Source organism: Penicillium argentinense (genome assembly GCF_028826775.1).
Source record: "Penicillium argentinense strain IBT 30761 chromosome Unknown utg000003l_segment0_segment0, whole genome shotgun sequence".
NCBI classification, from domain to species: domain Eukaryota; kingdom Fungi; phylum Ascomycota; class Eurotiomycetes; order Eurotiales; family Aspergillaceae; genus Penicillium; species Penicillium argentinense.
Window position 1 is genome coordinate 2,132,664 of NW_026622662.1, and position 15,254 is coordinate 2,147,917.

At 50.4% G+C, this 15,254-nt stretch overlaps 4 protein-coding genes across 4 annotated transcripts; 3 read left to right on the forward strand and 1 right to left on the reverse strand.

Moving 5' to 3' along the window:
• Positions 1-3,149: 3,149 nt before the first annotated feature.
• On the reverse strand, positions 3,150-5,665 carry N7532_002908 (uncharacterized protein; the record flags this gene model as incomplete). The annotated part of the gene is made up of 7 exons (XM_056615402.1): positions 3,150-3,514; positions 3,563-4,035; positions 4,089-5,042; positions 5,099-5,273; positions 5,332-5,369; positions 5,426-5,480; positions 5,542-5,665. The coding sequence occupies 7 exons, from the start codon at positions 5,663-5,665 to the stop codon at positions 3,150-3,152; spliced, it is 2,184 nt and encodes a 727-aa protein (XP_056478374.1).
• N7532_002909 (uncharacterized protein) lies at positions 5,634-6,266 on the forward strand (the record flags this gene model as incomplete). The annotated part of the gene is made up of 2 exons (XM_056615403.1): positions 5,634-5,673; positions 5,836-6,266. The coding sequence occupies 2 exons, from the start codon at positions 5,634-5,636 to the stop codon at positions 6,264-6,266; spliced, it is 471 nt and encodes a 156-aa protein (XP_056478375.1).
• Positions 6,267-6,650: 384 nt separating this feature from the next.
• N7532_002910 (uncharacterized protein) lies at positions 6,651-8,981 on the forward strand (the record flags this gene model as incomplete). The annotated part of the gene is made up of 2 exons (XM_056615404.1): positions 6,651-7,479; positions 7,534-8,981. 2 exons carry the CDS (start codon positions 6,651-6,653, stop codon positions 8,979-8,981), a joined length of 2,277 nt encoding a protein of 758 aa, XP_056478376.1.
• Positions 8,982-10,770: 1,789 nt separating this feature from the next.
• N7532_002911 (DUF3433 domain-containing protein) lies at positions 10,771-14,576 on the forward strand (the record flags this gene model as incomplete). Its single annotated transcript, XM_056615405.1, has 2 exons — positions 10,771-11,065; positions 11,137-14,576. The coding sequence occupies 2 exons, from the start codon at positions 10,771-10,773 to the stop codon at positions 14,574-14,576; spliced, it is 3,735 nt and encodes a 1,244-aa protein (XP_056478377.1).
• Between the last annotated feature and the right edge of the window lie 678 nt (positions 14,577-15,254).

Genomic DNA, 15,254 nt, shown 5'->3' on the forward strand with positions numbered 1-15,254 from the left:
ACAGACACATTGCCTCCTTACGAGGGAGCGCGGACGGGCCTTCTCTGACGCTACAGTCTAATGCGTTTACGCATAAGACCGCAGCGACAGGTGACCCGTTACGGCCAAACTGTACACGTTTTCTGTTCTTTTCTTGACTGCGAGAGGTCACCAATAAATAGATAATCTAATAATAATCAATATATGATAAGTTGTATATCTCGGTGGCATCTCATCATATTCGCCACTTTTGTGAAGGGCTAAAGCCAGACTTGATTAAATCTAACTAGGTCACGAACTGTGTACAAAAAGCTTAAGGAAAGAAGTCTCCTCCATGCGTTCTGTTTGTTTAGTATGCCAAGGACTCGTGGCACACGTGACCAATACCGGGCCAGGGCCCGTGACAATCTTCTTGCCATTCAACCAATGGAAGAAAGCTAAGAAGATCGGACTGCCGCTGGTCCGTGGCACAATCCGGGGCAGCGCTAGGAGAGTACAAGGTGGCGGGCGTGCGACAGAAATTACCAGGCGTGGGATAGGCAATGGTGGAGATCCCGAAACTAAACCTTACTGTTAAGCCTTGCCTATCACTTTGACCCCAGATGGACCCCCAGGAAGCACCAAGCGCTGCAGTAGAGCAACTGTGAGATGCAGAAGGGAGAAGTTGACACTTTGCCAGTTCAGATGTTGTTTTGTTTGCGCTATTTGTTGCGTTTGCGTGAAACTTTCTAAGAATTCCAGGGATCTAAGTTCTAGGCTCTTGTATCTGTCAAGGAAAAGATCACGGAGGCCATTACTGCCTAGATGCCTGGCAGAATCGTGTCCATAACCGAGTCAGACTGAGCGGTCAACTTCAGACTGAGCGGTCAACCTATGGGTCTAAGACCCCTCTTCTAGAAACCGATACGCTTGAGCTCTTTAAGCGTTAATCTTGTGTTTACGCGAATACACGCATTCTATCCTAAGCCTCTCTTGCCTACCACCTAGTCACCCGGCGCCAACCAACCTGGCATATTCCTCTACAGTATCTGTCTTACAATCTATAAAAAGGAAATGGTAATATTACGAGTATGTACAAACCTGTTATTTTTCCCGTATCATGTGATTAGGGTTTGAAAGGGTCTTTTTCTCTCTGTTTCCAACGTGGAAGGCGATCCTGGGCGGGTTTGTAGCAACTTTCTGGTGACTGAGCGACTAGTAACTGAAAAAATGCCTGGACTCTCTCCACATCGGTCCCCCGCATTGTCGCTGCCATAAACATGAAGCATGTAGATGTCCTCGGCTGGACGGCCAAACCGGATAGAGGGCTTCACTTCCTTTTAAGTAGGGCCGAGGAAGTACGCTCTGTATTGTTTTCGACTGGAATTTCGAGAGATGTGCTCAAGCCCTCTGTTTCAAACCATACAAGGAGACAGAATGCAGTCAATAGAGCAAGTCTTGTCATAGACCTGTTGCTGTCACCTGACTTGTTTCTTTCGGTCAAGGGCATGCCGCATTCCATTCTTCTTCAAGCAGTACCAAGCTTCAAGTCCATTCCTCTATATCCACTCCGGCCATCAGATTCAGTACGTTCGAAATACACACTCATTTCTTTAGCACTCATTACCATTGCTCTAGGCTGCCTGCTTTCGTCATCGTACGTGTCCTGGTAAATGGACCCACTGGGCTTGATATGAAAACCAAAATAGATCAAAGCAGCAAAGCCAGAATAAACGAACACAACGGATTTCTGGAAGTGAGTGTCAAATGCAGCGGGGATGAGGGGATGAGGGGATGACAAATTATATGACATCAAAGAGGGGCCACACACAAAGCCCAGTCATGCCGTTTGAATGATCACCTTGGATTACCAAGGGTCGTGAGTTTCAAATTGACGCCAAAGGAGAAAATCAATCCGACAACGATGAAAGACGATATCGCCAAGCCGTGGTCTGCATACTCCCCGGTTTTCGATGTTAAAGAGCGACTTTCGGTGCTTTCTTGGGTGATTGGCTGGGCTCCTAAACCCTAAGTGGAACATTTGGCTTTCGACTATAGAAGACTTCGCCGTGTCTACATCCAGAATTGGACGTCACAGCACAATGCAAGCACAATGGAAGTGGCATTTTTTGTCATTTGATCTGTTTCAGCCGTCGATGCGTTCTAAGCATAGTGCACATTGGCAGCTTTTTAAACACCATCGAAGAAAAGTATTTAGGAAAGGGCATACACCAGTAGATATGTCTACTGGGAATACAACCTCTTACTAGGTAGCAATGGACAAGATGAAGAACCTAGAATTATTTTTCTCAATTCTCTGTGGAATCCTATCCGCCCTGCAAGTGATTGCGACAGCTACACAGCAACGGAATGGAAGCCCGACCAGTTACCCAGAACAGCTTTTTGACAACTCCGAGTACCATGAGACTGCCACTGGCAACTACAAGACCCTGGGTGGCACTCCCAGTGGAGTTGAAAGTCGTTTACCACAGAACAGAATCAGAAGAAACGAGACTTCTTGGAGACTATCGCTTTACACCGGCATGGACTGCGATGATGATTATTACTTCTTGGAAGGAACAAACGTGAAGGATCCGTCAGAGTGTCTTGATCCACATGGAGATATTGGCACTTCATACACAGAGAACGGCGTCTGGTGCAAATATTTCACGAACGGCGGGTTTGATTCGATCTCTTGCGGAAACAGCATCGCCACACCGATCAGGTCATGGAGACTGAGAGGGGGTGTTTGTCTGGCCAACGAAGGTAACTGTACCGCCTCAGGAGGAACAAGCAAACTACTCCTACCCCAGAATGATTGCCAAAAGGCGGGATCGACGATCGATAAATGTATCGCGATCGGATCGCTCAGATGTATGGTGACCTGACGGCATAGCAGCGCGATTGCCAGGGGCAGACTGACAACAAGTGTTGCCATCTTATTCTGGAAGTCTCATTAAGGCACCGTCATTGGGTGCGACGTGAGATGACGCATTGGTGGGAATTGACAAATTTGTGTGCTTCCTTTCATCTACACTATGGATTTATGATTTGATGTCAATCTTGAATTACAGCAAAGACTATTCCGCGATATTGTACAGTACTTGGAAAGACTAGGCTTCACCCGAAGCTAGATCAAGAAAGAGACCATCAAACTGCACTGGGGACGATTTCGAGTTTAGTAATAGACCTCATTCATGTATCGTATCGTGTCCGCTGAATCGTCCTCTGTCATCTGAGCTTGCACTCGCTTCTGAGATTTCAGATCCATGGCGTGGTCTTTGGAGATTTCCATTTTCAAAGGATTCCTGGAAATAGGAGGTTCGGCCAGTAACCACATCATCAATAGACACGGATGGCACGTTAGAAAGGGAGGATGGACTCCGATAATGCCCCGGCTGATATGGCTGACCAGAATCAGATTCGGCAATACTCTGCAGGGAGACCGGGGAGTCTGGGCTCCGCAAGGGGCTGAGTGGCGGCGAAGTATTCGGCGTGGATGAGGTAATATTGTATTGCGTTGGCAGTTCGGCCGGCGAAGAATCTAAGTAGAAAGCTATTGTGAGAAATTGGCATCATGCCGGTGAAAGAATACTGTTCTTACCATGCATTTCGTAGACGGCATCTCCGCCAGACTCAACCGTCCGAGGGGAAACGGAGGTCCCAATCGAGTCTTGGACGGTAGAATGGGTTACACCAGTGTCCGCGCCCGTGGAGTTGGAGACCGGGCCAGGCCTTGGAGAGGTTGGGCCGCCTGCGTACATCAATTTCCGCTCCTCCATATTCCCGGGATCTTCCGTTGTTTGAGATTTGGACTCCTGGCGCTGACGGCGACGACGACGATAAAACCAAATCCCGGCGATGATAAGTGCAAGTCCAAACACACCACAGAGCACACCGATTACCGCCTTGGCCCACGTGGCGAGTCCATGGCCCTTGGTATTTGATTCTGCAGCGCTGGTGCTATCGTATGGCCAGTATGTCGCGATAGTTTTTGTATATTTAATGTCGAAAACTCCTTCCAGAGAACTATTTGTCCACGAAGATGGAGCAGTGATGGTGGCTCCTCCCGAGGAGCTAGCAAGGGTTAGCGCGATCAATGAGCTCTCAGGGAGTCAGGGCCAACTTACTCTCCTCCTATCTGATCTGTGAGTATTTTGGGGACTTGATACTCTGCCCACTGCGAAGGATCATATTGTTCTTGGAATTTAAGGCTGTTGAGATTGAAGTTGACGATGACGCCGTCTTCCAAACAATGGGACGTGTCGACATGCTGCCCTCCGAACACAAGCATTTGGTCTGGATAGATCTTGATGCACCTGTGACCACTCCGACTGTGGGTACTTGTTCCTTTGTAGGCCTTGACCCACTTAAAGGACGGCAGTGAAAGAATATACACGTCGTCGGACGGATTACCGTTATAGTCGAGGCCATCGTACCCGCCGTAGATGTAGATATTGTGTGATGAGCCATCCGAGGCGCTTGCCAGAACCGAGCAAAACTGCGTCAGCTGCGGCGGTATATCACCGGTGGTGTTCTGAAGGTACCAGGCCTGGCTCTTGACGTCGTACACCGAGACTGTTTCCATGAAGGTAGGGCTGATATTCTTGCTGTTCGCTATCTGCGAGTCATCCAATTTCGTTCGTCGAAAAAATTCAACGGGGTCAACAACCCCTCCAATCGCCACCAGAATTCCCGATTCAGCGACTGGGACCCAAACCAGCTCTGCTTTTGATCGACCTAAGATGTAGTCCGGCAGGGTGTCGTTGGCCCACTTGCTGTCCCCCATTTCCGACATGTCCACGCTAATCAGCGTGTTGGCCGTGGTGTTGGATTGCAAACCTATATAGTCAAAAGAGCCCCAGTCCGGGGCGCGCATCCCACTGAAGTAAAAGCCCAAATTTTCGCTCGGGGCGGATGCACCTGCTCCATTCGTGATATACCTTGTCATCCCCGAGGGAAGATCTTCGGCGTGCCAGCCGGGAGCCCAGAAGGAAGCATCGGAGCCATATTGATAAGCCTCATATCCAAGGACCGTGTCATCAGCTGGAGGATCTGTCACATTAGTGGCGCGCAACATGCCACTGGACATATGTTAACGAGATGACCGAGCTGCAGCCTTTGGGGAAGAGCGACGGACCCGTAGAGATAAAATTCATCATCATTGGAGAACATAAAGCCGTCCACATAGTTCGGCGCCAGATTGCTGGCAACACCACCCGCCACCGTTTTGTTGTTGAGAACGGTCATGAAGTCCGAACTGGCATTGAATGGTGTTGATAGATTCAGATAGTATATATAGCCTTGGTAATTTCCTGTTTGCAGGTCAGCTTCCAGTTTCTGCAATCTTCATTTTCATCACTTTCAGCGTACCGTCGTTAATTGGGCTTCCACACCCGTCTTCATATCCCCTATCGTCATCAGCAGACGTCCAGCGCAGCCCGGGTAAGCTCCAGCGATCACGTACTTCATCAACCAAAGAAGACCCCCGTCCAAGAATACGGTATCGTGGAGCACGTTGACTACGGCCGTCAGAAGGGAACAAATTGGACAGGGAGAGGGCAGCAATCCATGCAGACATACCGCGCAGTCCTTGCCAATTGCACATTGTCAGATTGATTTGCTTCTCCCATGTATTGCACGCTGCAGCGGCTCTGTCAACCGCGACCGCCAGCATGGCCCATGCGAGCCCTGAGAAGGATCGCATTTTGCACCGTTCGCTCTCTAATCGATCTCCCTTCCAAGCTAGAAGGCTTTCGCGATCAGATTGAGAGACAGAGAACTTCGGAAGGCCTGGTGCAGTACGAGACGAGACCCTCTCGCCCTGACCCTCTCCGAGCTAACTGGGCTCCGTTGCTATTGACCGATGAAATGTAGCTCAGGATTGGCAAAAAGACTCGATCAAAGCGACATACGAGGCTGGCGGTGGGCGCAGCATCGACTTTCTTGGTCGTGGCACTCTTCGTCTCTTTGTTCTCCAGCACGTCTTTGATGTCGCCCCTCCACAATCTCCGCCCCGTGCGCACCCAACGAGCCAACGGGAAATGAAGCCCCCCGCACGACCTGGCGAAGACTCGAAGAACTCCCTGCGCGGGTTTCTGATCATTACTCTAACGGGGAACTCGGGCACCAAGCTGGAGGCTGCATACAACGCACTAATCCCGCACAATGGTGCAGGACAAGGCGGTGGGGTCGGCACAGATTGGTGGGCGCCGTGGGGGAACGAGGTCGTGGGGCGCCTGAATGGGGGCATCTCATGCAGTCGGGAGGAATGCACGCTTGGTGATAGAGTTCATTGCTCGGACTGAACTCCGTTCGTGGACAAGGCTGTCAATCTCTCGATGGAGGGGTTCCCACGCCCCTCGCGTGTGCCGTGCGGCTGAATGGGCCTGCATTCGCTAGCGCTGCCGCGTAGCTAATCAATTCCCCATCCGGGCTTTCTCGTGCTTGGATGTATTGAAAGAGATGCAGTCAACACGAGACGGAGGCTGTCGGGCAGACAGGCGGTGTTGGCAGTCTGGGCGTCCTCGCCGGCTTTTCTTTGAGCCTCGCACCATCTCCTTTTGGGAACTCGGCAATCTACTAGAGGGGAGGGCCGTGCATTCCTCTCTACTTCTCGCGGCCTAGCCGAACTGCTTTTTGTTTTCCCCTGCCGGCCCTCGCCAAGCGTGTGCTGTTCTCGAGACTCGAACATGAAGGCCTTCGTTGCAGGGTCGTCGCTGCTGGCAAGTGGTGTTGCGGCACTCACCACTTCGCCCAGCGTGGGAGACGATATTGCGCCAACAGCGGTTCCGGTGCTCCCAGCAATCACTGAACAGCCGGTGCCGAGGGGACTATGGCAGCCAGCAACGGTGACGGTCACAGTCTCAGTCGGAGTGACCATTGGGATCGGCGAGGGCGAGATACATACAATCACAAATACCGTCACTGATACTATCACGGACACCATCACGGACACTCAAACGCTCACCCAGACTGTGACTCAGGCTGGAAGCATTAAGACAGAGACTATCACGAGTACTGTCACCAACACTGCTATTCGCACGATCACAGAAGGCGGGAGTGCCACGATTACAGAGACCGTGACCAAGACTGTCAGTGGCTCGACGGGCCCAACGGTGACAGAGACGGTGAGCATTCCGGCAACAACCGTCACGAACACCGCGTCAACGACCATTACGGCCAGTCCGACAACAAGAACGATCACAGATACTTCGACAATCACAGTTTCCGCCGGGGGTTCGACGGTTACAGTCTCCGGATCAACAGTGACTGCCCCAGGATCGACAATTACTGAGCCGGGATCAACGATAACTATCACAAGAACGGCGATATCTAGCGACACAGTCATATCAACTGAGACGTTGCCAGGGTCTGTTACGACAGTCCCAGCGTCAACAATCACGACGATTTTCACAGTGCCTGCGAGCACTGTAACAGTACCAGGGGGCACTAGTGTAATTCCAGGATCGACGACGACGAGCGTCATCACACAGCCCGCCAGCACAATCACCGTTGCCGGTATTTTCGAACCGTACTTCGTATATTGATAACGGAACTAACAAATTGGAACAGGCCCGGGAGAAACTCAGACAGTGCCGGTCACGGTTACTCATACAGTGTCCAGTCCCGGGAGTACGAAAACTCAAACTGGGAGCACGGTCACCACCACTGTGTCGACTTGCGCGAGTTTGGTCTTGAACCCAACCTACACGCCCAGCTCTGTATTACCAAGTGACTATACATGGGGCTGCCCACCAGGCTTCCTTTGTCAACCACCCCACACGGGTGACCGATCTGGCTGCAATGTCGAAGCAGGCCTTCCTGCCGATGGGTACGTGTGTGATCCGTCAGAGTGTATCCCGGCCCCGCCAGTGGTCTTCAACGAGTCATGGGCCTCGGATACTACGGGTCAACACTTCAACTTTTCCCGGGATTATTACAACCTAGACCCCGAGGACTTCGGACTACAGTATGATATCTTCCTCACCGCAAAGGAGCACAATGCAACCAATAGCAAGCGGGACCTTTTCCTGCTTGAAGGCGGTGGTTCGGCCCCCTGGGACCTTGTCGTCGATCGGATGGCCAAACGGGATCTTTCAGATATTCCGGGTGTCTGCTGGAATGATTGCAATGATGCCGCCATCGAGCAGCAGTCGATCGGCAAAAAGCCAGAGCTCTGTGAAGAAGATTCGGTGTATCTGATGGATATCGGGAACTGCAAGACCTGCATCAGCAATTGGGCAAGCTCCCCGTCGGACCCATACTCATCCAGCTTGCTTCCCACGTTTACTCAGTTTTTGGCTTATTGTTCTGACCTGAGTACCACGGCGACTGCTAGTACAACAACGGATACCAGCTCCGCAACGACAACTGATGTCTCGACGACGGGGACAACGACAGCGGTGAGCTCGACAACAGATAGTTCGGCGACCACAGCTGCCAGCACAACCATGGAAACCAGTTCTGTAGGAACGACAACCGATGTCACATCGAGTGGTGAAATCACGCGATCGACCTCCAACCACCAGAGCAGCGACGCAAGCACGGATACCGGCTCTGTGACGGAGATCACCGCTTACACCACCATCACTGGCATGACAAACATCGCGGGCTCCACGACTATTATTGGATCCACAACGATCACGGGATCAGCCACCATGACTGGCTCAATCACGATCATTGGCTCGCACACTATTGGTGATTCATCAACGGGAAGCAGATCGACATCGGCAGCTCCATCATCCCGGGGAAGTACTGCCCTGGCCGGAGTGTCAACGGTTATCGAATGCAGAACCACGATCCTGGGACCGGCCCATGACAAAGAGCCAACGACGACGGAGATGGCGACGGCGACAGGCGAACAGTCTCGTACCGAATCTTCAACGCCGGTGGAAAGCTCCGGTGGGGAGGCCACGGCGCCCGCATCGGCGACTTCCTTCAATGCGGGCAATTCAGGTAGACGGATCTCATACGGAAGCCTAACAGGGGGCCTTTTGGGATTGATACTCCCATTACTATGACCTTTCGGGGGATTATGACGATGTGATGGTATATCTTGGGTCTCATATGTATGCAGCGATATATAATAAATAATCATGTTCATCTCAAATTCGCACAATTGTGGACATATATGAGTGTCTCCTCCCGTTGCCAAACACTACATAACCATTCACTAGAGTTTTTGCAGCGCATCCGAGGAACATGAATCTGCTCTCTTGCGAAGAGCTCATGTTTGCATCTGCGATATTGTGTGATCCTGCCCAGCAACTCCGGGTTGTGCAGAGTAAATCTGGCGGCAGATTCACACTGGTGCATATGATGGGGCTCTAGCCATTCTAGGGGGGCCCTGCACACCAGTGCATCGTGAAATTATTTCAGGGTACGAGCGCGGTTTATTTGTGCTAGTTCACCCACTTCTCACGCGTGATCACCTCCCCGTATACATAGATACTACACTACTACAGAATGTAGGGCACCTGAGTCGCCCGGCTGCTCCCGACAGGCCCACCCGCGAGCTAAGGTTCACCGCAGGCGATCCTTGGATGAGATCAACCTTCACTCCCCTTCGCTGGCTTCGCTGGCTTCGCTGGATGGGAGCGTGTAAGTGATATTCGACTCAGATATCACCCGAATCATACGGATTCGATCGCCTCCTGGTCGTGGAGCATCACGTGGCTATGCCGGTAATAAAAACATTTCTGCTATCACCGATCCTTTCCGGTTTCGCCGCCATTCTCTTGCTGTTCCTGCGAAATACATTCGGGTGGCATTGCATGCGAGTGGGAATGAGTTTCACCGCATCGGTATTCAGGGCTCCCCGTTTCCCTGTAATCAGCTGCTGGCTTGCTTCGATTTCGTATGGGAGCAGAAGACGCAACGGAATTCGGTTGGTATCATTGCACCCTTTGCCCGGGTGCTGACATGCCCTAGCCGTTCAGTAAGCAGTCAATACCTTGCATGATTGACTCCCTTCCGCCTGGCACCAAAGTAACAAAGCCCCGAGAAATGAGCCGCAGGCCGAGAATGCGAAATTCTTCAGCCTTAGCTCTCGAGCGCGTCCCAGCATGCGTTCGGTGGCGGGAAAATGGCTGCCTCGTGGTCGTCCGCTTTTCGCGGGGTGGTTTCACGACGCACTCGGGTATTCTTACGTGAACTGACAGTATACTAAGGCAGACTACTCCCTTTACAACGGCTGGATACAAACACACCATCGACAACAATATGCTGGGTTGACTGGGCATAGTGTGTATGATGTCTGCATTCGTGTCCTTGACCGGGTGGCCAATTGCAACAAAGACACCGAGAAGGTACAGCCGTTCCGTGATCTTTTAACAATGGAACAGATGCACAATACACGTCAGTTTGGGGAAGAATTCCAACTGTGCTGTCGAGCCTGCGAAGCGCCCATTGGAATTTGATCCGACCATTTTTGACGCGGGGTCCTGAAGCCAAGACTTGTATATGCAGGGGTCTCAAGCCCAGCCCCTCATAGGCAATTTCCATTAAACGTGATTGTCCCTCTCTGTTTCTCCTCTCTACGCACCCATTTTTTTCCGATCCTAAGCATCTCCTCTCAACGAGGCGCATTGCTCTTGCCTTATTCACGAGGTTTGCTCGTTCTCAAGTCATCTCGTCCGTGGGACACTGAGAATAGGGTCGCTAGCTCCCAAGGGCAACGGTCGCTGTCGCTAATGCCATATGTATATGCCGGCAAATTCGCGACAATAGCCTTCTAGAACTTCCACTGATTGATCCTCGACTTCATTACGTATCTCGCACAGTCGCCGAGAGAGCTCCTGTGTCATTACAATGTCGAGTCAGACCGGCCACGTTCCCGTTCACGAAACTTCCCACACATATCGCCCGGTCGCACTGGAGGAAGATGAGCAGATCAAGAGCGGCAAAGGCTCCGGTCAAGGCCGTCCATTGTGGACACCTTTTTTCTTACGTCGTTCGACCATGGTGGCATTCTTGCTCGCATTCATCGCCATTTTATGTTCGCTGGCTGGACTTTTCGTCTATACAACACGCCGGGATAGCAGCCTGGGAATCCAGACCGCAGGCAAAATGTACTACTATTTATGGACGTACGGCCCAACCGCCGGTATGTTGCGAACACCATCATGTGATTGACAACTTCGTCATTTCTCGCTAACCAAAAGCTTCGTTGGGTAGTGCTCACAGTTTTAGCTTCGTGTTGGACGCAGGTCGAATATCGTGTCATCCAGCTGATGCCCTGGGTCTTGATGTTCCGCGGCCCAACAGCTGCATCAGAGAGCATCTTCCTCGATTACTTATCCAGTTGGAATGTGGAATCGTTGTTCAAGTCTATCAAGCGCAAGCACTACTTGGTATCTCTTGGCGTTGGAGGCTCACTGCTCCTCAATGCCGCGATTGTGTTCTCGACTGGTTTGTTCGAACTACGACCGGTCTCGATAAGTCAACAGGCCAGCCTAACCGCGACACACATGTTCGACGGGACCAGTTGGAATCCACTTTCTAACGATGGTCGAGCATTCGCGGGCTGTGTCGGGCTTCTGAAAGCGAACCTGACTCCACCTATTGGCATTCACGACAACTACATTTACCAGCCTTTTCAAAACGCCAAGCTGGATCCTGTCAATAATTATACCGTCCAGAAACATCACGGATATGAAGCAAAAGTGAACATTTTCAAGCCAACCCTGGAGTGCTCGAATGCAACAGTGAGAATAGACCCGCTGCATGGTAAGGTCAACCCCAATGACCCTCAGAATTCCACAGCCGTTTACACGTCGGAGGATGGCTGTTCTGTGGACATTGTCGGTGTCCCAAAAGCTTTGATTCTCAGCAAAAGGATTGGAATCAATGTCTTTATTGCTGGATGCCAGGGCCAGAGCGTTGGTTTCTTCGATGAAAATAATGCGCATATGAACTGGAGTGTTGACTGGCGTCTCTGGGCCGAAATCGCGCCGACCATGGGGAATGGCACCAATGAGTATGCTGAGCCCGATGGGTGGGAAAAGAAAGAAATAAGAGTCACCATGTGCAAGCCAGGGTATGACTTTCACCGAGGTCCTGTGAAGATCGAACGAGGCGCCGGGGAAGGCAACATCATCTCTTCCATAAACCTCAACGACATCACCATGGAAAGCCCAATCACGGACGTGAGTGGCGGAAAATTGGTTTATGCTGCTAGTAGGTCCCTTGCGATCGCAGATGGCTTCACCGGACTCACTCACGCGACTGGTTATCAAAATATCTACGCGTCGAATCTCGACCCTGAGCAGCTTTGGGACTCCTCTGATCTATTTACAGAGGCAATTCACAACTCATTCTCCTGCCTGATGGGGCAGGTTGCTAAGAACTCTCTTTTGGTTGAAGGCCCACAGAACATACAAGGTATTGAGCGAACGACTGAGGCTCGGCTTTTTGTGCGTGAACTTTCATTTTATGCAATGACTGCTCTGATCGCTCTTCTCTCCAGCATCGTGATCTTTCTGCTTTCTCACTACGTCCCCGTCACTGTGTGCTCACGCGATACAAGCTCCATTGGAGGGCTAGCCACAATATTTGCCCGAAGCCCGGATTTCATGGCTGACTTGCACTGGATTCATCTACAGTCTGAAACCCAGATGGCAAAGTCCATCTTAGGACAAAATAGATATACTTCAGGGATATCAGAAGACGGATCGTTCAGAATCTCCTCTTACAAAGAGGGCGCTTTTTGTGATGAGAACATTGCCACGTTCGTCGAGAAGACAGAAATTACTTGGTGGCGACCTCTGTCTGCGACCTGGGTTGTTCGGCTTCCTCTAGTGGTCATGTCTATTGCCGTGATAGTTGGCCTAGAAAGTGTTTTTCACATTTCTGAGAGTTCTCATGGAATTGCTCTGGTCGAGGACAAGTCGCCATACCTTCATTATCTGTGGGTCTATCTGCCGGCAGTCATTATGTTTGCCGTGCGATGTCTTTTTCAATCTGTTGAATTCGGTGCACGAATTATTCAACCATACTCTCGCCTCCGAAAAGGATCCGCTCCCCCGGAGACCACTATTTGGGAAAATCAGCTGCGCAAGATAGCTGCGTACGGAGTATATGATGCTTTTCGAAAGGGACAGTGGGCTCTGGCTACAGCGACAATTGCATTGCTTTTAGGAGCGATCACTCCTATTTTTGTCTCGGGCCTCTACACGACAGCAGACTCCGAGCCCACATTTACTTGCCGCCTTGCCCAAGAGACCAAGTGGAATCTTGAGACACCTTCCAATGGCTACCAGTCATACTGGTTCAGTCGGAACTTGACTACAGACCTCATACCAGGCATGATACTTGGGATGAATCTATCATATCCCCAGTGGACATACAAAGATCTTGCATTTCCCCAATTTGCTATCTCCGATCCCGAAAAGTCCGCTGTCAATGGATATGTCCAGGCGCGTTTGCCAGCTTTGCGTGGTCGACTTGAATGTCAAGAGCGCAAAGACAGCAATTGCACCTATGATTCGATTTTTCATTCATGGAAATGCGATCCCGATTTCAACACCAACGGTACTGGATATGTTCGATCTGTTTCATGTCCCGGAAAGAGAGAGTATTATTTTGATGGATCAGGCGCGGTTTCCAGACATGGCCATCCAACCCACCGCATGCTATTCAGCAAATGCTCCGCAGGCAGTGGATACAACACATCGGAATCCTTGCATGTGGTGGACTGCAATGCGAAAATCGAAGAGGTTGACGTTGATGTCCGCTTGGAAACGCCAAATCTGTCCTTTGATGCCGATTTTGAACCTAGGGTTGTGGAAGGATCCACCCGCTTAATCCCGAATACAAGCATACTCTCTTTTGTTGCATTTGGGGACATGAGAAGGTTCCTGATCAACGCGCAGCCTTCAAGCGGCAGTGACACTGTTTCCGATTCAGGAGACGCCGTGACCTGGACTGCAATAAATGGGATCAATGGAGTTCCTGGAGAGGAATTACTGAGCCCGACCACACTCATATCGCGGGTGAATGAAATATTTGGAATAATCACAGCACAGGCCTTGAATAGTGGTGGCCGAGAGCCCTTCGACCTCTCTCAAAACCAATCATCGATAATCTGGCCCACAATGTCGACAGCGCCGACTTACAAAGCGGTTCTCCATGACAAGCGAAAATATCTGGTTCAGAACAAGGTTTCAACTCGGATTCTCGAAGCGCTTCTTGGTTCTATGCTTCTGTGTGCCTTGATTTCGCTATTTTTCATCAAAACAAAAAAGGTTATTCCTAAAAACCCATGCAGTATTGGAGCCGTGGCAAGCCTATTGTATGGATCTGGAATGCTCAGTCCAGGAGCCATTCCAAAAGGATCCGAATATTGCACTGACGACGAGTTGAGACAGCGAGGGGTTTTTGAAGAAAAGAAATTTACAATGGGATGGTGGAGGGCAAAGGAGCAATTGCCAGGGGACAGTGGACCACACCCAACGACCGAGGAAGCTCAAGGGAACTCTGATCTTGTTCGTACATCCTCCTATGCCGCGAACCACTCCGAGGAAAGTGCTTATCTCAATGTGGAGGGTGCAAGGGGAAGGAGTAAAATATTTGCCATTGACATCGATTCTGGGGAACAGAGAAAGCTCCTACAATAGCTAGTGGGCTCCTATCTAGCATTTTCTTTCCCTGACGGGTTATCAAGGTCCAATGAACCCCATATTTGAATTTGATTTATAGTTAGCGATCAATTTTGTATTATTCAGCCGATTTTCAGGGTAACTATTTCAATGCCGGGAATGTGGGTTTTGTTAGGTTCAAATGTAGTCGAATTTTTTTGATAGGGGGGCCATCACCCACTAGTTAACAGTGATGTAGCACGTATTATTAATGTCAAGGGAAAAGTCACTGAGGTCATTACTGCCTACGTGCCTGGCAGAATCGTGTGCTTAACCGAGTCAGAACTGCTTTAATTCAGAGGAAATTCATTGAGTTATTGTTTTTTCAGTGGGAATAACTGAAGCTAGTTAGTATCAAATCCGATGTGCTTGATTTCGAAGATAGAAAACAATGGGCTTGTAAATCAATGTAGTTCGATTTTAAAGCCGCCATCTGCTATATTGAAACTTTGCCAATATAAGTCTAAATGCTTCCCAGAAGGGTGCACATTGAAGAATAGATTAAAATACCATGAACACTAAGTCTAGGCCATCAACGTGCAGTCCCGGCAGAGCATTCTAGGTCCGTTTGCTATGTACGTGGGTGACACCTATGTTCAGTGCCGAAGCTTACTTGGTTTGCCGGCATCCAATAGGACGCTATATTTACCTCCAACG